The sequence below is a fragment of the Corvus cornix genome, chromosome 4A (genome assembly GCF_000738735.6).
Source record: "Corvus cornix cornix isolate S_Up_H32 chromosome 4A, ASM73873v5, whole genome shotgun sequence".
Classification (NCBI taxonomy): domain Eukaryota; kingdom Metazoa; phylum Chordata; class Aves; order Passeriformes; family Corvidae; genus Corvus; species Corvus cornix.
In genome coordinates, this window is record NC_047058.1 from 1,415,057 (window position 1) to 1,438,695 (window position 23,639).

At 48.3% G+C, this 23,639-nt stretch overlaps 1 protein-coding gene across 1 annotated transcript; it reads left to right on the forward strand.

Moving 5' to 3' along the window:
• The first annotated feature begins 8,760 nt into the window (after positions 1 to 8,760).
• Positions 8,761 to 16,469, forward strand: LOC104691274 (probable G-protein coupled receptor 83). The gene is made up of 4 exons (XM_010402715.4): positions 8,761 to 9,243; positions 10,863 to 10,988; positions 12,365 to 12,498; positions 13,006 to 16,469. The coding sequence occupies exons 1-4, from the start codon at positions 8,866 to 8,868 to the stop codon at positions 13,628 to 13,630; spliced, it is 1,263 nt and encodes a 420-aa protein (XP_010401017.2). The 5' UTR covers positions 8,761 to 8,865; the 3' UTR covers positions 13,631 to 16,469.
• The last annotated feature ends 7,170 nt before the right edge of the window (positions 16,470 to 23,639 follow it).

Consider the following 23,639-nt stretch of genomic DNA (forward strand, 5'->3'; position numbering starts at 1 on the left):
CTTCCAAAGGATTTTGTGGTTTTTCTAACATCTCGATCTTTAGGACCAGCTCAAACAAACATCTGTTTCTGGACACACATTCTGCTTCTTTTCTTCCCAGCTTTCTTTCTAATCCAAGTGTCTCATGGAGTCCCTCAAGACCAAGCTGCTGCCACCTGCACTGTGCTGGAGCAGCAGCTCCAGGGCAGCCCATGCAGTTTGGGATGGAGCTGCCTGGTGGGAGCTGTGGGAACACCTGGTGCCGCAGAGGGAGTGTGTGGGGGGGTGTTTTCTGGCACCTGTCCCCAGCCTCTGCTCTCAGCTGGGAAGAATTGCTCTGAGTCCACCTCCTGCTAACCCTAACCCTAACCCTAACCCAAAGCCAAGCCCAAGGAGCAGCTGTTTGGGCTCTGATTTTTGCTCCTCCCAAGGCTCTCTGTTTCCCTGAACTGACTGCTGATACCACCCACCTGGCTTCCCCCAGTGCCAGGAAACAGGCAAAGAGAAGAAAGGCTGGGATGTTATGGACAGAGGGTAGCAGCTGTGTAATTTTACATAACAGCACAATTTTGGGAGGTTTCAGCTGTACCCTGGTAACAGCTGGTTTTGTACACCTGATGGAGCCTGATGTAGTTGGTCTGTGCTCAGAAATGGGTAGTAGGGTTTAGCTGGGAAATGGTCAAAAACCCTTTGAAACCAGCTGTGCCCCTGCTGCAGGGCGGGCAGTGCAGCAGTTGGCAGACATCCTGCCAAGTTTTTCTCCAGCTACAGCCCTTGTTTGGAACTCCTGAGCACTGACATCACTCTTGCAGCTTGCCAAGAAGCCTTTTGGAGCCCATAGAGTCAGGAGGGCTCTCAGGAGGAGCACCAATGTGTCGGTGTGCCAGAGAGAGGTTTTCCTTTGGGGTGTGTGGTGCCTCTGTACCTGAAATTTCGGATGTTGAAAAGAGATGTGGGGATTCGTATTTCATCTGAAAATGTGGCATCTGGCATCTAAAGGAAATAGTGCAAGTAATTTTTTTTTTTCTCTTGCAATCCAGGAATTGTAGTGAGTGCAGCTGGGCTGTAAGGAGAGAAAACAAAGCAGTGGCTAATTCTGATTTTCCTGGAGCAGTCAGATAAAGGACAGTTGAAAAGAGAGAAGGGAATGAATGCATGAAATGTTTTCTCATACTATGAATGCAAACTAATCCAAGCTGGAATAGTCATCAGTGTTTCCAAAACTTAGCCCCTGAAATATTTGAAGAAATGAAAAAGAAAAAACAAAATCCAAGAATGATAAGAGGCACTGAAAAAGGCTGTGAGTGCTTTAAGGGCAAAAGAATCCCACTGGGAGATGCCCAGGTTGGCAAGGATGTGAAGGGCGCTGTGCAGTAGATGAGTGCTGGCAGGTGGAGGTGAGGAGTGATCTCTTGGCTGAGCTGCTTCCAGAGCAGACCTCCCCACACCTGAGACAAGGCCATTTCTGCTTCTCACTGTCAATCTACCACCACTCTCCTCCCTGAGGGACCCCTGCCCAGGGCCACCTGCCCTGGAAGCATTTACCTCCTTGGGCTCTGTACCAAGACCCCAAACTCAGCAACTGAAGTCTGGGTTGAGAGACTGAAGTTGGAAATTTTGTTATTTTAGAGCAGCACTTGCTTCTGAAGGAGAAAGGTATTTTTAATTTTTTTTAAATTGAATGGGTTAAAATGGATTGTCCATAGCTAAAACTTCAGATTGTTGCTGATGACATTTATGTCCTGGCTTTCATTCAGACTTTCGGTGAGAAACCAGCATTTTCAGAATACAACCTGCAGAACACCACCTATCCTCCAGTTACTCTCTGCAAAAGAAAGCTGCTGCTGTTCATGGGTGAGTTTTGGGACTGTGTGTTCAGGGCTTGTGGCATCCCTGTCTTCAGAAGTGTTTCCTTTCAAATCATATTTTATCTTCTGCATCACTTATTCAAGGACCATGGCTCTTGATTCCTGTTTGAACATTTGTAGCTGCTAGCAAAGTCAGACTGTTTTTTTTTGTTTTTTTTTATTTTTCAGAAACTTCAAAGTAGTTTTTAGTCTACTCCATCCTTCCAGAGGAGTTTTCTTCAAACTAAGGAAAAAAGGCTTGACAGAGGCTTCCACAGCAACTCCCCAGCCTTTGCCAGCATCAGCTGGCTCTGGAGCAGCCCATCTGGCTTTTTCTCCTGGTATTGAATCCTCTAGAAAGTGAAAAATCCCCAACATTGCCTGAACCAGGCAGTGCTTGCTTCCATCTCCTGATGGACCATGAGTGACAGTTGCCACGTCATCTCCCGTGTACATCCTGTCTCCTTGGTATCTGCTGAGCCTTCTTTGCCAAGAAACAATCTTTGGATTAGGGCATGTCAAATTCCATCTCCTGAGCCAATAGAGACTCCCTTGGCTTTACTTTACAGTCATTTGATAGTCATAGGGAATAACTTGAAATTTTAGAACATAACTTTGTGCTTTCAGCTGAGAACAACATGCCGCTACCCTCCTCGAGCGCTTTGCTGTGTGTGCTACAGCTGGTCCTCGCTGTGTATCTGGCACATGGAATTAGAAATAATTGCAGGTACAGTAGAGAAGTCATGGTAAACCTCTCAGATACATTGTATTGAGCTTCATAAAGGCAATGGCCTGGAGTTGACTCTTCCTCTGGCTCTGGGGAGTTCTTCCTCCCTAGGTGAGGGACACTCAGCTAACCCAGACTGCTCTCTAGGACAGGACATGGTCCATTACAGTACAGCAGTTGGATCCAAGGTCATGCAGCTCCTCCCCTACGTTCCAGTTCACTGTAATTTATATGTCAGGCTTCACTGCAGAAAGGCTGGTCTAGCGTATTTGAAGAAGTAATTTCCAGCTCCTAAGTCAAGCCTCAGGACCCTGGTCTCCCACACATGTCCTCCATTGTTCCTTCCGTCTGTCTGCAGCATGAGAATCCAATTACACTGCCTCCGAGAAAGCTCTGAGAATAAAAGCTAAAATACTCTTTCAAGGGGACATAATTGAGTATCTGGTAGAGATAGTCTGTGCTCAGCACCTTCCTTCCACATTTTTCCCCACAAAGAAGGCTTTGTCTCAGGGAAAAAACAAAAGGCATTGAGACTGGTAAATTTACCACATTGAGAGTGGTAAATTTTATGTTTTTGCCTAAAAGTCTGCCCTCAGTAAGTGAAAATATTTTGTAAAAGCTGGATTATAGCTGCAATGGCTCTCATGTATCAAGAAGGAGCACGTAGTCAATGATGTGAGTGGGATGGCGGAACACGCAGGTGACCCTCATGTTGCTGTGGGCTGAGCGAATCTTTCCCTCCCCAGGAGGCAAACCTTGGCTCACCTGCACAGAAAGGCATCGTGTATAGCATGGTTTTGAATGGTTAGCACCTGTCTGAATTACAGAACTGCTTTATTTAATGTATTACTATGTTGGGGTCCCTCCCCCGCCGTGTAGCCCTGGGAGAGGGGCCCTGAGGGCACAGACACGGGGTTTCCCTGCCCCTGCTCAGCCTCGTTCCCATGGGTTGGTTTGTGTTCCCTGCGCGGGCAGAAGGACCCTTGGTCCCGTGACTGGGACAGTTCCTGAGCAGAGCTCCGGCCATGCGGCTGGAGAAATAAACATCTCTGAAACATCTAGCAAGAATCTGTCTGTCCATATATATTTCCTTTCCACGGGACTCCTGGTTTGATATATGCGTGTTGCAGTATCCCCACTGCAACATAATGGTGGAGAATTGTGAGCAGAACGATCCCCGATCCCTAAGCGACTGATTTGTGTGAGTAAATCCTGGAAACTTTGGATTCCTCTTCTTGGTTTTGCTTTGCTATTCCGTATCTAAACTATGGAGGAACCGTGGGAAGACTCTTGGCTCTCAGAGCCGCATATGGACATTTATCTTAAACTTAAAATGATTCTTGAACAACGATTTGTAAATTTTAGCTTGATTCAAGCTCAAAAAGAACTGAAACACTTCCTGGCATGGGTGTTTAAGAACTTTTTCTATGTTTCTTGGGATTTAATTCTTACCAAGGGCTTTTGGAAAACCGTTTGGACACAGTTAATACTGGAGTCAAAATATATGCCGATGGAAGAATATTTTCGTGAATATTATTTAGTTACCGAGACTGTTGAGCAATGTCAGCTGTGTCCTGGCGAAGGGAAGCCTGGCGCAGGGACCGTGCGGCCCAGGCCACGTGCACCGAGCGCTCTGCGAGCAGCAGCGAGGCAGTTCCCGCGTGCGGGCGGAGCCACGCGAGCCGCAGTGTCGGTGGCGGAGCGAGGCGCGGCGGGACCCGGCGGTGCCCGCCCGGCCGCGCGCAGCACGTGGTGGAGCGAGCCCCGTGAACGCCCGGCCGAGAGAGGCGGTGCGCGGGCGGCGGCTGGCGGCGGGTGGCGGTGGAGCGGAGCCGCGCCCAGCCGAGACGCACGCTGGAGCAGGGCACGGGGGGGTCGTCGCTCGGGGGCCCGGCCGAGACGTGGGTACAGCGCCTGGCAGCGGCAGCGAAGCTGCGACCAGAGGAGGCGACGCACGGAGAACTGAGCGGCGCGGCCCGGCCCGGCCCGCGCAGCCCCGAACGCAACCCCGGGAAGAGCGCGCAGGCACCAGCAGCCCCGACAGTTCCAACACGGGAGCGACCGAAGGAGAGAGCAAAGACGCAGCGAGACAGAAAACAGCAGCCACTCGGAAAAAGGAAAAGATCATAGTAACTAAGACCTTAGGGATAGTAAAATGGTATAATGTTAAGCAAAATTATGGTTTTATAACAAGGTGTGACAACCAGCAAGACATATTCATGCATAGAACTGCTATTAAAAAGAATAACCCTGAAAAATGCATCCCAAGCTTGGGAGATGGAGAAGTCGTGGAATTCAAAATTATACGAGGTAGAAAAGGGTTACAAGCATCGCAGGTCACTGGGCCTGATGGTGTTCCTGTAAAAGGCAGTATATATGCAAAAAATCGTAGTCATGTTAGACAATATCTCCATTGTAGGCCCCCCCTACAGTCTCCCTTTCCTAATCCCACTTTTCCCTTTTACCCTATGTCCTATTACCCCCAGTGTATTCCCAATCCGTTTTTTCACCCATGGTTTCCCTCACAAAACCACGCTTTTGCCAATTGTTTCCCCAAAAATCCCTTTCCAATGCTGAGTAGGGGATGAAAAGGGGGAGGGAAGAAGTTAAACCCTCTGCTGCCTCAGTTTCCCCACAAAGCATGCTCAGAGAGTCCTGTCTCCCTTCTGTCAGCCCTAAGATGTTCCACAGAATCTGATTGGACATTTAAAGACTCAGGAGGGTGGCTTGTTTTGTTTTGAAACTGTTCTTGTTATGTTTATCCAGTTGTTTTTATTCTCCTTTTATTAAAATAAAACGGGTGAGGTGTTGGGGTCCCTCCCCTGCCGTGTAGCCCTGGGAGAGGGGCCCTGAGGGCACAGACACGGGGTTTCCCTGTCCCTGCTCAGCCTCGTTCCCATTGGTTGGTTTGTGTTCCCTGCGCGGGCAGAAGGACCCTTGGTCCCGTGACTGGAACAGTTCCTGAGCAGAGCCCCGGCCATGCGGCTGGAGAAATAAACATCTCTGAAACATCTAGCAAGAATCTGTCTGTCCATATATATTTCCTTTCCACGGGACTCCTGGTTTGATATATGCGTGTTGCAGTATCCCCACTGCAACATTACTATATTTACTTAATGTATTACTGGACTCTGTAATCACCGTTCATTTATTAAGTCTTACTATCAAGTCCCTGAAATGTCCTGGAAAATGCCTCTGCCTGTTCGTCCCACATTTTCTGAGTCACAAAAGCAGGACTAGTCATTGCAAATGAAGAGGAGTACGGTGTCCTAAGTGCTCTAAAGCAAATATGAAAAAAGAAAGAGTTGCAGATTCATGGTTTATGAGGATTGTCCAGACTCTTATTTCTAACACACCTTTTGAGTGAAATAAAACTGCAGGGATTGGTCTATAGCTCTTGTTGTTTCTGTTATTTATCAAACTTGTATTTTAAGTAGAAAAGGGTAAACTATGAACCTCTCTAGGGAAGAGAAATCTTGCAAGAAGCTGCATGGTGCAACAGACACATCAAATTAAATTTTCCTTGTTTGGACTTGACAATTTCAGCTGTTGAATTTTCTCCCTTTGGACAAGGCTCAGGCACTGAAACTTCCTGTCTGCTTCCAGCTGCTTTCAGCTCTGAATGGCAGAGCAGAGACACTTTTCTTTTTCAAGGCAGAAATCTCATGTTTGCACCAGCAGACCTTGGTTTAGGCTTTGCCAGGATCTGTGTGCTCCCTGCTTCCTGTGGCACAGCTCCCAGCCGGTAGGACAGGGGATTCTCTTGCAGGCTGGATGCTTTCTTGGTGGGTGTTCTGGGCATCAACTCTCTGTGTGTCCTGACTGCAGACCTGGAGTAGCACTTTAAGTCCAGCAGCTCTCACCTCCTTTCCTGATGACGTGGGAAGTCTGTACTCAGCACCAGGAGTGGAGCTCGGGGAAGAATGGGTGGAGACAAAGACAATAAGCTAGAAAATGCACATTTGGAGCATGATGGGAACATCTGCATTAGGAAAAGTTTTAGCGCAGTGGTCTTGGGTTCCCAGGATTTCTCATCTGCCCTCTTGTGAGGTCTTTACGTACCTCATAAATATGAAATATAATTATCTGCAGGGACCTGTGGGGACAATTTTATTCGCTTTTTGAGCTCAATAATCCAGTCATAAAAGCATTTTCTGTACATCTTTGTGGGAGCAGACAGGGACAAGCATTTGAATGTGTATACTCAGTGAGCCCATGGTAATAGCCTGGGGGAGAAAATCTCCAGTGCTATTATGATCTGCTTCATCATTAAATTCAGTCCAGTAATGGAGATGAATCATGTCTTTAGAAATAATTTCCTTAAAATTAGCTTAAATTCAGGTGCAAGTGCAAGTAGCCTTGACCCTGGATGATTTTACATGCTGTACAATGAGCGTGACAGTTGAGTTATCTCACCTGCCTCTGTCAGGCAGGAAAAAGTCCCTGCAGAGAAGTACAGGAAAGATTCCATGAACCCAGTGAATTCAGGGACTTGTTCCCAACAGCCCCCTTGGCCTCCATGAGCAAAGGTAATAAACCATGGTAATGACGTGTGAAAATGCCTGAAATCTGCTGTTTTAATGTTCCCAAGGATCTGAATTTTTATAGTATAGCTCCGATTTCTCATCAACATTGATCTGTTTATGAGATTACATTAGATCACATTAGATCTGTTCGGAAGATGGATATGCATCTCAACTGACATTTCAGCAATCTGGCATTTCTTTTCAAAAGAGCACTAAAAAGGAAAATGCTAAATAATCTCACAAAACTGAAAGTTCCAAAAATTTGTGTCTCAAGTAGTGTCAATTGTGAAAGCCAAAAATCTTCTTTAGAAACAACGGGTGGCACAATTCACCCGGATGAGTTGGCAAAAGTACATTTCTCCCTCACTTTCTGTCTGACTGGGCGGAGCTAGCACCAATGCATGATGAACCCCAAAGCCTGCTTGAAGCAGCTCAGAATGTTTGCAAGTGAATAATAACTGCAGCAAATCAGCATGTGATTGCTGAAGTGTTTGCACTTGGGACAGAATAAATCTGTTCTGCAGGAATACGTGATGAGAGTCGCCCACCTCTGGCACTTGGGACATCTCACCACTTTGGGTCTGTGCATGTGCAGCCGGTGCTGCTCTGCCTCCTCATCCTCCTGACGCACAGCAAGGAAACGGCAGGGACTATGGCAAAGGGACCTATCGGGGCCATACGGCAAAGGAGCCCAGGGATGGAGCCCTGTGTGTTCCTGCAGCCTCTGCCAGGCTGCTGCAGAGATGCCAGCAGGTGCCTGAACACCCTGGGGCTCAGTGCAGGCCCCAGCCCAGCCAGGATGCAGAGTGCAGCTGACCATCCTGGGTGACCCCCATGCATGCTGGGCTGCTGCTCTTATTGTCTGATTGTGTTTCACTTTTCACTCTATCCTCTGCACCACATGAGAGCAGGAAGGGGCTGGGGCCAAGCACAAAGCCCTCAGATATTCTCTGCTAAAACTCTGGGATAAAGAGAAAGAGAGATGCCACAAAGTAGTGAAGATGCTTCACCCCCATGTAGCTGTTGTGTTGGGTGTCCAGAGAAGAGCAGAGAGCAGACGGAGGAGATCACAGCACATCCAGCCTCCCTGTGTTTTGCTGCTCTCTAGATCTGCACATGTCAAGCTGTGCCGTTGCCCACGTGTGGGTTGTGATACACCTCAGGAAAAACGGGGAAGAGATCTGCCATTGGCTCCTTCCTGTGCAGTGTGTCATCTGGCAGCCGTGTATATCACAGGGAACACAGGGACCAGTCTGCTGCTGAGCAAAGCTGCTTCACTGAGTAGTCAGAGATACTTGGAGGGGGAAAAGCAAAGTGAAAGGCAGCCGTTGCTTTTTCGTTTCTGCCAAGCTCTGAAAACTCTTGGGAAACAGAAACCTGATGGATTAAGGACTGTGTGGAGAACCAGTAAAGCGGATTTCCAAGGATAAGTTGCAGATTGAAGAAGAACAGTGCCCGACAGGAAATATTCACTAAGATTTCTTTCTTGGTGCAGAGAGAGTGTTTGGGGATCTCTGATATTTCAGCCTCTAAATTAGCTTCTCTGTGGGGCACATACGGGACTTAAGAAGGAAAGCTGATGGGGAGCCCCTGAAGCAAAGGTGACGTGTGCCCAGCACAGGCAGAAGGACCCATTTATCAACTCTTTTCTCTAGTTTGTATCCGTGCGGCAGATTTTTAAAATGCAACTGTGTGTGTTCCCTCCTGCAACCACTGGCTCTCGCAGCTGAGCTGGCAGAAGGCACTGGCTAGTGTGCGGCTGGACCAGGGCTCTGCTGCCCCAGCCATGAGACAGCACACCTGGTTCCCCTTGCCGTACATGCCCAAGCCCTTCTGGAGAGCAGAGAACCACAACACAACCAACTTCTTCTCTGCACTGTATGGCTTCCCTAACCAGTCCTTCTTCCACAGTGACTTGAACCTGGAGGACCTGGGGGACTTTGGTAGCGGAGCCAAGTATGAGGGCGAGTCCCAGAGCCGGACAGTGAAGGCGCTGCTGATCGTCGCCTACTCCGTGATCATCTGCATCTCACTGTTCGGCAACATCCTGGTGTGCCACGTGGTCATCAAGAACAAGATGATGCACTCTGCCACCAACCTCTTCATTGTCAACCTGGCTGTTGCTGACGTGATGATCACCACCCTGAACACCCCCTTCACACTGGTGAGCCCCGTCCGGCCGTGCCTGCTGGTGTCTGTGTGTGCCTGTCAGCTGTGTGCACTAGGATTGAACAGGCTGGGACCAGACTGGTACCCAGACTTTCTTTTGCCCCCCTTCCCCTTTTACCTTTTAGCGAGGGTGCAAGTCATGGCCCCCATCCCCAACACCCCCTGAGCAAGTGGAGCTGAGGGCCAATGCCCCCACCTTGCAGTCCATTGCAGGGGTCACTCTGCTGCAGCTTTCCCCCTCTGCCCAGGCAAGGCACAGATCTGGGAGCCCCTTTTGCCTGTTGATGGGGAAGGAAGTGGGGACAAGTTTGACACAAGAAAATCCAATTAATGGCTGGGTTCCTATTGAAACAACGTGAACCAGGTCAGTCCCTGTGCAACATCTTAGGGAAGTACTTAGGCTGCCACTGAGCAGTGTCAGTGGCATGTCCCTCCCTCAGCCACTACAGACGGTGCTTCCTGGGGCTAATCGTCCTTTTTTATTTTCAGTGACTAAATAATATATGATATAAAAGAACATTAAATGAATGAGGTGGGAAGAATTAAAGATTCATTTCTTGCCCTACTGTCATAGACGGTAAATGCCATGTAAACAGGACTTTGTACCTATATTTGACCCAGCACTCCTGTTCAAAATCCTCCTGCTTCATCCCTGCCCAGAGTGTTCTTCTGCCTTCCAAAAGCAGGTCTTGAATTAGCTATTTGAATTCACCCTTTCTTAAACTGGTGCTGTTTCTTTGGTGGGATTTCCCTGCCTTGCTCTGATGGGATTTGCATCCTGTAATTTGTTCAGGGAGAGCTTGGTGCCCTCTTGTGTGTTTGCACACCAACAGACACACAGTAGGCACGTGTAATTAAAATTTCTGCCAGCTCTCTCAGGAACGAGCTTTACACCAGCTCCAGAGATCCAGCACACTGCTCCAGTTCAGTCAGTACTGCAAGAGTCGCCCCTACAGGGAAATTAATTAGATTAATTGAAAACAAATTAGCTAGTCTTGACTAATTTTCTGTGTGAACAGATGCTTTGTAGTAAATGTACTTTACTTCAAATTAGCTTAATCTGCAGCAAAATGAGTTATATTCATTTGTAATTAATATTGCACAGCCAGGAATAATGAGGGAATGAGGCAGTTTGGCACACTCTCCTCTGCAGAGAAGCCACCATCAGTAAAGCCTCTCTGGGAACAGGTGAGAAATTTTTCCATGTATTTCTCTCACTAAGTTTGGAGACCATGCAGCTTTCAGCATCCAAATGTTCAAAGGTATATAACGTTTTCTGGGAGGCACCTAGTGTGCCCTGCAGAGATTCGTTGAGGAGTGGAGCTAAGGTTTCTTTATGTGTTCCAGAACGGCCATGGTAAATGTACAAATGTACACATGTACACAACACAGACAGAGCACTGCTCAAGCAGTGTTTGCACAGTGCTGTAAATCTCACCTCAGTTTGAGAAGGTCTTGGGCAATCGCAGTTTCCCCAGGAAAAACTGAGGATAAAGCACCTCCAAAGCCTCAGAAAGCTGTATTAAAGCATTTCTTCCATATTGTGCACCTGGGAAGCCAATTTGCTTCTCTTCAGGTACTGCTCCTGTTAATCCAATGCTGTCTGTTCTTCAGGTGCGGTTTGTGAGCAGCACCTGGGTTTTTGGAAAGCTGATGTGTCACATCAGCCGGTTTGTTCAGTACTGCTCTGTCCACGTGTCTGTGCTGACCCTTGCTGCCATTGCACTGGACCGGCACCAGGTATGTCAAAGACGCCACCCCTATGATTGCTAGAAAATAGTTGTTTCCTCCTCAAATCCCAGTACCTGGAAACCTGCACTGTCTTGAGACTCAGGGAACAGAGGAGAGAACCCCATCTTTCATGGCAGAGGACAAAATACCTGTGATTTTTACAGTGAGGGTGATGAAATACTGCAACAGGCTGCACAGAGAGGTTGTGGAGTCTCTGTCCTTGGAGACTCTGAAAACCTCAGGAGTTCAGTGCCAGGCAGCCTGCTCCAGCCCTGCGCTGCCTGGGCCATTGGGCTCGTAGGCTCCTTGCCCTCATCAGCCCTGCCTCGAAGCACAGTTCCACCAGAAGGGTGGGGCTAAGTGCTGAATTCAAGCACCAGCCAGCCCACACGTTCTCTCCACACAGATTTATGGGAGTCTGTCAGTTCTGACGCTTGCCCCATTCCTTTGGGATGCCTAAGGCTGGAAACAGTAAGAACTATGTTAACTCATCCAGTTCAAGGTGAGAAATTCTCTCCTTCTCCTCTAGCCCCTATACTTCCCAGCCATGAAAACCTTTCAGGTCAAGTAATGCATAGACTGAAGGGTTTCCTTAAGTGAAACAGAGTTTCTAATTTGTGCTTTAGCTGATGAGTGCCGAGTGCTGGGAGGCCAGATCCAGCAGAGTGAGCTCTCAGGTAGAGTGGATTTCTCATAGTGCTGGAGCCACTGAAACGGTTGCTACCAAAAAGCAACTTCACATGGTAAATGCTGTGGCTGGATGAAGTTCAAAACAGGAGTAGGCTCCACCTGCTGTCAGAGAATCACAGGGACTGCCGGAGCATAGATGAGCCACTTCTGTCTTTTTTATCACAAAGATAGAAGTGAGATGTCCCTGACAAAAGGGAAACCAACACTTGCCTCTAAAAATATTGCTAGTCCTGAGAAGTGCCATGGCAGACAGATACTCCAGGGGAGTTGTACAACTTGATTAAGTAGATATTTATAATGGGACTACAAACGACATGCATAAAATACCAAAGACTTCATCAGCCAAGAAATCATCTGGATGACATGATAGATCTATTTTTAATTATTGTTTCATTGCCTAAGATAATCCTCCATAGTCCATATAGCTCAACAGAGATCTCACCACCGTGGTCTCTGCAGTCATGCTGATGGGTCACACAGAATGTATTTCTCTGCTCAGGCTCTGAGCCAGCAGCAACACTCAATACGTGCACAACTCCATGCATTTCCCGACCCTTGTACTCCCTGAAGTCCTGTAAAGTGACTGTCTCTGCCTTTTAACACTGAAGAGATGTGGAGCTGCTGCTGACATGCAACATGGGGCTCAAAGAGTGACAAAGATGCTGTAAATCCTCAGGAGTCATTGTTCTCTGCAGGTAATCATGCACCCTCTCAAGCCACGCATGTCCATGGTGACAGGAGGGATTTGCATCATTGTCATCTGGGTTATGGCCAGCTGCTTCTCGCTGCCTCACGCCATTTATCAGACTCTGACAAGGTTTTATATTGGGTAAGACATTTACATATTTTTTGTTGTATGACGTTTACAAAGCCCCACAGAAACCAAGGGCACACCTTTCCATCCATGTTATTAGAGCAGAAAGGGTGGTGAAACAGAAGTTTCCTTCCCTTTGCACGGGTTCTGTGTCTGTCACAAAGGGACAATGACAATCGATGGAATTGCTTCCAGGCTGGTTCATTAGTTGTTTTGGGCTCAGAGATTCAGCCATGTAGTTTGGGGCAGGCACAGGGGAGAGGGCCTCCTCATCAGCAGAGGACACAGATGTCAATATGAATGATTTCTTTCTTTTCCTGGGGATGTGTTTAAGATGCCTTCATTGGAGCCAAAGGTCAAACCTAGAGCAAAATTCTCCATTGGAAGTGGCACCTGCCCATGATACTGAATGAGTTCTGCTACCTGTACCTGTACTGAAACCCGTCTGAATGTCTGAGGTGTTCGTCCTCAGATGTGTGCAGCTGGTAGGGGAATTGAGAGCTCTTTCTCTTTAATCTTCAGAAACAGCACCATCCGAATGGTCTGCCTCCCCAGCTTCCCTCCTCCTGCTGATCTTTTCTGGAAGTATTTGGACCTGACTACGTTTGTTCTCTTGTATGTTCTGCCCTTGCTTGTGATCTCCATCACTTACACCATGGTGGCCAAGAAGCTCTGGCTGAGGAATGCCATCGGGGACCTCACCATGGAGCAATACTATGCCCATCAGCGGAAGAAGAAGATGACACTGAAGATGCTGATGGTGGTGGTGGTTGTGTTTGCCGTGTGCTGGTTTCCCCTGAACTGCTACGTGGTGCTGATCTCCTGCAGGGCCATCCACAGCAGCAATGCTCTGTACTTTGCTTTTCACTGGTTTGCCATGAGCAGCACCTGCTACAACCCCTTCATCTACTGCTGGCTGAATGGGAGCTTCCGCGCGGAGCTCCGGTCCCTGCTCTGCGTGTGCCGGCCCAGGAGCATGGCCCAGGGCCACGCTCTGCAGCCCATCTCCCCACCGTTCCAGGATGCCAAGGCTGAGAACTGCTGGCACAAAAGAAGCAGCACATGCCAGAAGGCACAGACACCCTCCCAGAGGAACTCTGCAAAGACAGACATATCCAGCGTGCATCCAATTGTGGCAGAAAGCTAAACCCTTCATCTGACAGCTGGGCAGCATCACATTGGGATTGCAAAATCATGGGGAAAATGGGTTTGGAAAGGCCTCTGGAGATTGTCAAGTCAACCTTCTGCCCAGAGCACGTGAGCTTCAATCTTTGACTGGGTCATTCAGGACCTTGTTCTCTCAGGTGTCAGAATTCTCTAGGGATGAACTGCCACCTGTGGGCTCCAGAATGAGGTGTGTTGAGTGAATTTTTCACTGGAATAGTCAGCAAAAACGAAGAGAATTATTTAACAGCACACGAAGCCTTTCATGGTCTAAGGAAACACAGGGAAGCTACATTGGTTATACACACACCAGCTGTGCCCACTGTGGCTTGATGTAAAGCTGTTTGGGCTCTAACTTTGTGAATTGACATTTCTTTAGCATAAAATCTAAATTATTTTCACTTTCAATAATATTTTTTTTTTACCAGTCCTCAAGAACTGTGTCCTTTGTGGCTTCCCTGCCAGCCTGGCAGCCCTTCCCCATTGGGTCAGCCTGTCTCTGTCCTGTAGTTATCCTGTGGGCAGCAGCAGCAGCAGCAATGACTCAGCAGCTGTGGAACTGGGGGTTCTGGCTTTTTCTGAGATGGAACCAGCATTGTGTTGGTTCCATCACAATGAAACAAACCAGACCTGCAGGTTTTCAACCCAAAATCAGGAAATAGAAGAAGTTTGACCTATGAGATGTAAACCTTTATATGTGAACCTTCATGTATTCCCTGCTCAGTTAAACTGAGCATCTGACAATGTGCCACAGCATTCGCCTCAAGCACTGATCCTTGTGTTCCAGCTACATCACTGGTGGCAGGGTGCACCAGGAGTGCTGGTCCTGGTCCAAATGGTGCCTCTGGAATGCAAGAGATAGCTGGTATTCCTGGGGATGTGGGTGCCTGACAGCCGGCGCCAGCAGCTGCTGCTCTGGGGACTCACGGCAGAGCCAGCCACCGTGTTTCAGAGCTGGGTTTGGGTCACTAGTGAGAGATACCCAGTGGGAGCACATGGCCAACTTCAGCCTATGGCTATGAAAATCCACCAAAGCTGTGTTTTCCTCTTTCTCAGAAAGAATAACCAGTTTCTTTGTGTCCATTCTGCACTGGCTCAGCCTTTGTGATGGTAAAGTGTTGAGCTTCAAAAGACAGTGAAAAGGAAATGAGCTTCAGTCTCCCCATGCAAAATACTCTAAACTACACTTCTACAGCTGAGCATTTCCACCTGTACCGGCAGTGTGTCACAGCCGCAGACCTGGGTGAAAGGCTTCTTAAATCTGGAAATCAAGATGCTTTGATGGGAATGTATTTGTATTTCAAAATGAAACTGTGAAGGGGAGGAAAGAGTAAGAGCAACATGAATCTTGCTTTTTCCTAAACTTATTGTGGGAAGGAGGAGGACAAGAGCAGCTGAGGCAGGGACAGGGACCTGGCATGGCTTGGGACACTGCAAATTCCAGTGACATTGACAGTACAAAGGCTTCAGGTCAGTGCTCCTGTCTGAGGCAGTGATCTCTTTTCCTTCACATCTGCAGGAATTACTCTGCAGAGGATATGCTATGGGGAGGAAATGGAATTAGAAAAATCTCTTCAGAGAGCAAATATCCGAGGCTCAGGTATTGGCTCTGACCATATGAGCCTTCGATTTGGTTCCACTGGAGTGGAGTCCTGCCTGAAACTGGCACCACAGAGGCAGTACTGGAACCTTTAATTTTGTCTTACAAGTAAATTACAGCATAAGCCAGACATTACTACTAAGTTGGGTGTTTTACTGTCTGGAAAACTGGGAGTCTATGACACTGCAAATGGCATTTTCCTAATATTACTGTCTGGAGGTTTCAATAAACAAGATGTTTCTTCTTAAAAAGTCAAACCAATTACAAATGCAAATAAACATTGTTACAGTAACTTAAAAACTTACTCTCATTCAAATGCTCTTCTCTTTACACTGGAAAAAGCCAGTGAGATTAAATAATGCAGTTTGCATGTGTATCCCAACCCACTCTCAGAGAACTGTCAAACTCCTTACTCTGGGCTAAATAAATCCAACAGAGTCTGTTCTTGCCCCTCATCCTTCAGCAGGAGAGTATGCTGGGTAAGCATCCCTCAGCCTTGTGCAGGCCAAGGTCAAACCCACAGGCTGCTTGTCTGACCATGGCAATAGGCAGATGTCCCTCATGTGGCAACAGTTCTCCAAGGGACAGTTTGCTCCCAGTTGAAAAGCTGACGTTGTTTCCTCGTAGCACATCCTATGCTGATCATTACACAGCAGTGCTTTCCTCAGTAGGAGTCTGCAGTCTGGCAATGTTGAGCTGCCTTAGAAAACATTGTTTCTTTGAGGTGATTGTTTTTGTAAAAGTCTGGCAAACTTCCCCCTGATTACGCACAACCTCCTGGATGCTCTTGCTTTGATACATGCTCTGTTAAAATATCTATGTGGTTGTAATACAGTAAGATTTGATCCACCAACATTTTTTGGGGGCTAACAGTCAAATAAAATACTGGTTCAGCACCCTCACTCTCCTCTGGGTTTTGTGTAACTTTTGAGTTATGAAAAGGAGATGATATTCCCTCTTACAAGAGGGTTAGCAAGAAAGCATAGACTGCTGCTCCTGGCAGACACAAATCCATGACCAAAACTTTTGTCTCCATGTGTTTTGACTTCTTTCAGCATGAAAAGCCCTTTGCACAAAGAAGTGCTGTGGTTACCCAGGTGGGGAGTCAGCTGTGGATGTGCCCCAACTGCAAATGCTGCTTCATTGCCATGCAGTTTGTGCAATTAATGGGTGGTCCCAGCAGCACTTTTTGCCTGGCGCCTCGTCCAGGCAGGAGTATGGGATATTTTGAGGTTTCCTTGAATTTAATTGTTATTCTCCAATAAACACTTCCATGAACAGAAGCACAGCCTGATGGATTCCTTGTGCATTTCTCCCCAGTGCTCCTGCTGGGATCCTCAGCCATCCCCTGGCTCCCTTCCCCTTGCTGGGGAACTCACGCTCTCCCTCACCTGACTGCGAGCAGACAGGGCAGGAACCATGCACAGCAAGCACTGCAGCTACATTAATATAATCCCTTAGCATCTAAGGTGTTAAAACTAGGTGACTACACCAAAAGAAAATACTTTATTGTTCTCTCTGAAGAGCTATTTCTTACCTCTCCTTTTGAACAAACTTTCCAAGCAGAATAATGAAGCTGCTGCTGCGAATCCTTTAACCAGACCATATGAACTTTGTGCAGCTCCACAGAGGGCTCACAGGCTTTTTGAGTCACTTCTGAGTGATTGAAAGGGAAGCTGTTAACTGGGTTCACTTTAACATCGCCCAAACCGCTGTGGCACCCTCCAAATCCAAACCAAATGGCTTTAGTTTGAAAGATGGGGAGATGTAGGAAGAGGAATGTATAAGTTAGAGGGACGGAAAAGATGACACGTTTCCCTCCATGGAGGGTTCCTCTTGTTTTGGCTTTAATTGTGGTAAGATGACACCTGAGGTTTGCTCATAGGGTGCTCTGCCCCTCAACACATGGCATTGAGCACGCCAGAGGGGTCACCTGAACTGATACTCAGTTTGGGATTTTTGTTATTGTCAAAGAGTCCAGTGCTCGTGCAGGAGATAAGCTTGCCGGTGAAGTAGTTATTAGCTAATTGAGTAACTATTAAGCTTGTAAAACCAAATTACTTGGTTTGGCACTTTACTGCTATTGTGGACTTTGGCCATTTAAAAAAAAATTTGATCCCTGACTCAGGTACAGGAATTGCTTCTTCTTGATGATTTTTCCATACAAGAGAAGTGTTAACTCACACAGTACTATTGTTTGCACAGAGACTGATCCCTCAGGTGAGAAAGAATGGGCCTTCTCACCTACACACCAAAACAAGAAGCCACTCTTTTTTTTCATAGGAGGACAAAATTTAGCTTTCTCAGGAGGAAAGTCCTCATCTCTGGCATCTGCACTGACCCTTAAACGATCCTGAATTCATTTTCATTTTTAGTATTCCTCTGTCACTATGTGGACAAGAGTAAATGGGGTTTTTATTGACATTCACCTCACAGAGACCTGGTGTAAAGTGTCCCCCCAGGATGTGCATCGGCAAGGGGCTGGGTGTGGGTGGCTGCCTCAAAGAGGTGGGAGAGAGGCTTCAAGCACAGGGACACTGCAGGAGCAGAATGGAGCCCGGAGGGGACCGGGCTGCTGGCGGCTTTTGGGAAGGCTGAGGACCCGGAGGGTGGCACATGACACAGGCTGCGTCCCGTCCCATCTCTCACCCACTGTAAATGTAGCAGTCTGTTTTTCAGCTGGAATGTGTCACACTGAGGTCCTGTCATTGCTGAAGGTCTTGTGATTCTTTATAAGATCCGCATTGCCATCAGGGCTTTTTACAGGTACTTTACATGCCTGCACTGCCTCAGCTGTTTCACATCTGCCTGTCTGTGAAATGCAGGGATTGATGTCTCCAGTGGTTCATTTATTCCTGGTGGTTTGCTTTGCTATGTTACAGAATGTGAGGTGTGGAACCGACTTCTCACACGAGAAAGTGCCCCCACCTCTGCCCACTCAAACACGCCTGACCCCCCGCCGTAATTGCGATGCATCCTGTGGGTTTTGCCCTGCAGATCCCGGCTCACTCGGCTGCTCCTGTGCCAAAAGAAGTTTTGAGTTCAGTAAGCAGGAAAATACGCAAGCGGTCCCGGGGGGTCCAGAGCCGAGGTGCCGATATCTAATGAGCAGTGCCAGTCCAGAGCCACTGGGAAACGCCACAACAGCGTCGTTAAATGGAGAAAGTGACCCGGGAGAGGCCATGGGGGGAGCGGGAACGGCACCGGCAGCCGGGAGAGGGCACGGGGGGATCGGGAAGGGCACCGGGAGCCGGGAGAGGGCACGGGGGGATCGGGAAGGGCACCGGGAGCCGGGAAAGGGCACGGGGGGAGCGGGAAAGGCACCGGGTGCCACCAGAGGGCGCTGTGGCACCGTCCCGCCGTCAGGGCGGTCACACGGCCCCGCAGCGCCTCCTGCTGGCCCGGGGCTCCCGCCCTGCCCGGACGCGGCGCCCCGAGGGCCCCCCGGGGGAAAAGGCCCCGAGGGCCCCCCGGGGGAAGAGGCCCCGAGGGCCCCCCGGGGGAAAAGGCCCCGAGGGCCCCCCGGGGGAAGAGGCCCCGAGGGCCCCCCGGGGGAAGAGGCCCCGAGGGCCCCCCGGGGGAAGAGGCCCCGAGGGCTGCCGAGGCGGGGAGGGCTCGAGACGGGTTCCCGTGACCCGGGGTGGGCCACCGGGTTTGTCCCCAGCCGCTCACCCCGGCAGTGGCGGGGGGTGAGGCTGTCGTACCCAGCCCTCACTGACTGCCGAGCTCGGAGTGCTGGCGTGCTCCGAGTGAACAGGGGTTTCTCGGAGAATTTGAAAAATCGTATCAAAATATAATTCAAGGTTTGAGAAACACTGTACAGACGTGGGCACCGATCTGAGCTTCTGAGTCATCTGCAACAGGAGAAAAGAATGTGACATGTCGTAAGAAGTGTACGCATGTGCCCGCCTGTCCCTGGAGGTCCACCTGCAATTCCAGAGGCCCCAGGTGCCGATAAACCAGGCACCCTGCTCGCTCGGGATGTGACACAGTGACACCGCAGCCTCCACGCTCGGGCACAGTGACACTGCTCGTCCCGATGCTGGTGCCGGAGGTGTGGAGCTGTGCTGGTGCCTTGTCAGGGACCCCTTGAGCCTCGGACACAGCAACGGCCGAGGAGTTTGGTGTCTCAGCCGACAGAACACAGTCAAACAAACGAGACAAGGCAGCCTGAGCTCAAGCTCCAGTCACTGCCCCGAGCCCTGGGCTCCCGAGAGTGGCAGCACAGACCGGCCAAGGAAGAGCAGCAGTTGCGTCCCCAACATCTCCCTGACCGACCCGAGCTGCCAGCCTGGCAGGGGGCTGGGGGGGCTACAGGGAGACTGTGCCAGGGCTGTGGCACTCACAGCCACACAAACATCAGTAGAAGGTGGAACTGCCCGGACCCTGGCTGAACCCCAAGTAAGCACAGACCCCCCCAGCTGGAACCACTTCCACGGGGAGGCCGTGGGCAGGGGAGATGTGACTCACAGCACACACTGGGATGGAGAGCTCTGAGCAAATGAACGAATCAAGCACTTGTGAGCTAGGCCCTGTGAGTGCCACTGCCACATTCCTGTTGAGGCTCAGGACATTTCAGGATCCAATCCAAAATCCTTCGTTATTCATGTGTCTAAAAATAGGTCTTGATGGATTGCAGTGGTCAGCCAGAGCAGAGTAGCCACATACCTCTGATACGCAGAACTTAAATCTTCAGACTTCCAAAAAAGACCAGGGAGGTGACAGGTTTCCGGTGAAGCTGAACGAAATGCTGGGGGTGTCAGTTTTCATCCTCTGACATAATGTCTCTCCTTTCCAGCTGATAATTTGTGAGTAATAATATTGCATCTAATATACGTGAAAGCCCACAGCTGAAAAACACTTGCCCTGGGAAAGTTAAATGAAGCAGATGAATCCCACAGATACTTCTCCCAGTCATTAATGTCTCCTAGAATCATCACTGCTCTGAAGGCTGGTTTGAACAACGTGTCATCTTTTTTTTCCATTTCTGCTCATGAGTCAGCATCCTATCTTTTGTCCACTCTTCTCCTGAGTCTCCTGAGGTAGCAGAATCAGACCATCAATAAAGCGCTATCAATCATTAGTTGTTTCCATGGCTTTCAGGGAAGCACTAAAACCTTTCCTTGGCTGTGTAACTGAGTTCACAGTGATGCCTTGAGAGGCTACCTAGAAACAGAGACTATACAGCAGTAAAGGAATAAGGTAGGTATGTATTTGACAGGCCTTCAAAGGTACACCCTGGGAGCCAGAGGCCACTGCCAAGATGGACCCCAAGATGGACGACAGGTCATGAGTTCTTCACACTTTTATAGGTTTTGTTCATTTGCATAGCAGGGTTAATTCTCCAATTAAAGCTTCAGGTTAATGATGTAATTCCCCTCAGCTTGCCCTCCTCTCAGAGGCTTTTGGTTTATACATTTTGGGCCTAGGATGGTCTGGATGTCCTTGAAAAGCAGGCCCAGAGAGGCTTTGTTATGTCTACCTAGCACAAGAGAGCAGAAGTTAACAGGCTACAAGAAACTTCAGAGTTACACACTAAGCAGTACAGGATATGAAAAATATAAAAGTTAAAACCTAAGGCATCAATAGATCCGGTGGTACTGCAGCCAAGCACAGATTTTCTCTCCAGAGCCCCACACAGCAGGTCAGCCTGGTGGGATCAGGCACATGAGGATGCAGACAGACCAGCAGGTATCACTCAGTCTGAGGCAGTTTTAACCTAATCCATGCACTGAGTACCCATGGCCATGAACTAAAGCTTATTTATTGGCTGTGTTCTGCCTACAGCCTGATACCCAGACACTCTGAAGTGTGAATCCAAGGTACAATTGGCTAAGTGAAATTCAAGGACCATTTGCCTTTCCCCATGTACTCAAGAACCGCTTGGCCATGTTCTGGGGGCCTCTTCCTGGGATTAGGGATGTGCTTTGGTGTTTTGCTCCCAGCCGAGGAGAGCTGGCTGCCATCCCAGGGCTCGCTGCTGGGGCTGGAAGGTAACCTGATAATTTTGCTTCAGTTGTCAAATTGTCATTCTTCTTTTGAGCAGAATCCCCCTTCAGTCTTGACCCAGAATGTTTGTTACCTGCAAGTTATTTTCAGCCTGTTTTAGCCTTTGCTCTTTGAGTCCTAGCTGTGCCCACAGTCACCCTTATACTGAAACACGATTTTTCTTTACTGGACCTGTTGGGCAGCAGTGCCCAGAGCCGGGTACCCAGGACATGCAGTTTGTGATCTCTTCAGCCTAGGGAACTCCTCTGATGTCCTCATGTCTCCGGTAATTAGTGTATGTGTGTATAAATGTCAGCTCAATTTTCTTGGTGATCTGGGTGTTTCAGATGAACTAAATTACCTCATTCTTTCCTCTGATAACAAATGTCTATCTGTCTCTTAAAACATTTTTTGCTCTCATTCCCTTGGTAATTTTCACCCTGAACTGCTGGACACTTCAAAAGCCTGGCATTCAAAATGCAAGGAGCTCTGGTTTTTGTTCCCTGTATGACCGTCTTGATTTCACCCCAAGTCACCCCAAGACAATGACAATTTTTTTTTTATGAAGTTGAAAAGAAAGAAAAGCTAGAACTTGGCAGGTGTGTTTAAAGAAAGCAGAAATCACTCAAATCTGAAATGAAGACTTTCCTCTCTTTTTCTGAAAACAGGCAGTTTTCTTCAGTGTTTATTCTTGCTATTTCTAGACATATTAAGTGAAAAACATAAACTTCTGCCTCTGGATAAAGGAAGATTCTAACTATAAATCTTTGTGAATTCTTTACCTGCCTGAAACCCAAGCAAACACACAACAGAGAAGAGCCCCCAGAGGCACTGGTTGAAAAGGAGAACCTGTTTCTTTCAGCAGGCTGTTATTTCAGCATTGTCTGCTGGAGATGATCATGATCTATAACCACCGCATGGGGTGAAGGAAGGGATCCCAGGGGTTCTACTGCTCCTCTGCTGGGAGCTTTTAACTGGTTTCCCAAAATCCCTGAGATAGTTCAGAAGCAAGGAAGGAGATCACAGGGATAAAAGAAGAGACTCTGTGATGCCGGTATGACAGCTGTCAGTCACACAAGACTTCCAAAGTGTTTTATAGAAAAAGCCAGTTTCACAGGTGATCCAGCCAGCAAGAGGATTTGCCAATTGCCATAGGAAAATCAAAATGTTTTAGATTAAAATACAAGCTAGCACTATCAATTGGTTGAAAAATGTTTTCCAGTAGCAAATTAAGAAATGTATCTTTTACAATATTCTCCTTCTGCAGACAACTTTCTGTTTGCAATGTTTTTGTATGGGAATCTCCTGCTGTTGCTGGCACAGGGCTGGCTGGTGCATTTCTGTCACTGCGACATGGACAGCAAAGCAGGTGAACAAAAATGAGCCATTATTTTCTGTCTTGTTTCCTTTCCAGCTGTGCTCAGGCTGCTGCCCAGGGCTCTGTGGTTTGGACACACCTGTAGGCTCACATCACCAATGTCACTGACCTTGGTTTAAAGGTTTCCTCATTAACTTGGTGAGTCCCTGAAGAAAGACCCTTTCCTCTGCCTGGTTCTGACCAGACTGTGTTCCTGCTTGGCAGAGCTGTCCCCTGGGAAGCTGCTTCTCCTAGGGCTGCCTGAGCACCCCGGCTGGTGCTTGCCCCATCCTCCTCCCATAGCCTGGACAGTGTTAAAGGTGTTGGATACACCACAATGGGGCTTTAGTAGTTTTAAGACATTCAAGCTTGGTTTTAATGCCTTTGCCAATGAGCCTGACAACCTGTAACAGTGTGAGTGAGTCTCCTCTTAATTCCTCAGGGAGCACTTGGTAATACAGTGCAAGCCACAGAAAGATCTGGAATGTGAGATATAGATACAATGGGAAGAAAGAATTGTAAAACTAATGGTGGGGTTTTGCTAGGTCTGGAAGTTCAATGGGAGGATCCTCATGGCCTTTTACTACTTGATTATATGTTCTATGATTTTAAAGTCTATTGTAACAAATTGCAGTCAGCTCTGGGCTGATCAGGGCTTGCAGGTACCACCCTTTCATGGGGCCTTGTGAATTAGAGTAAATATTCGCTGAATTGAGGCTTCTGGGCATTTTTTCCTGCTCAGTCATACCCAGAGGCTCTTTTCTGGTATCACTAACTTTATGTTAGGGATAATCACAGATTCTCTCAGTTTCTAGAAACTGAGACGTGAAGTCCAAGCCATATGCAAGGAACTTGTTCCTCAGTAGCTTTACCTACTGTCATGATCTATTTAACTGGTGTTCCTTCTGGGTAAATCACAGCTGGTGGAGAACAGCAGAGGCACTGAACTGAGGCACTTGCTGCAGCAGTGCAGGGGTTAGGTACTGGTGAGACGGCAGTGGTCATAGCAATAAGCACAGCTCATTGGTAATTGGGAGGGTGTGTGGC

Bases quoted from the DNA above. Each gene is read 5' to 3' on its own strand.
- LOC104691274 (XM_010402715.4), top strand. From the start codon at position 8,866: ATGAGACAGCACACCTGGTTCCCCTTGCCGTACATGCCCAAGCCCTTC. The intron at 9,244-10,862 runs GTGAGCCCCGTC...TCTGTTCTTCAG, and splicing joins TGAACACCCCCTTCACACTG to GTGCGGTTTGTGAGCAGCAC. The intron at 10,989-12,364 runs GTATGTCAAAGA...TGTTCTCTGCAG, and splicing joins TTGCACTGGACCGGCACCAG to GTAATCATGCACCCTCTCAA.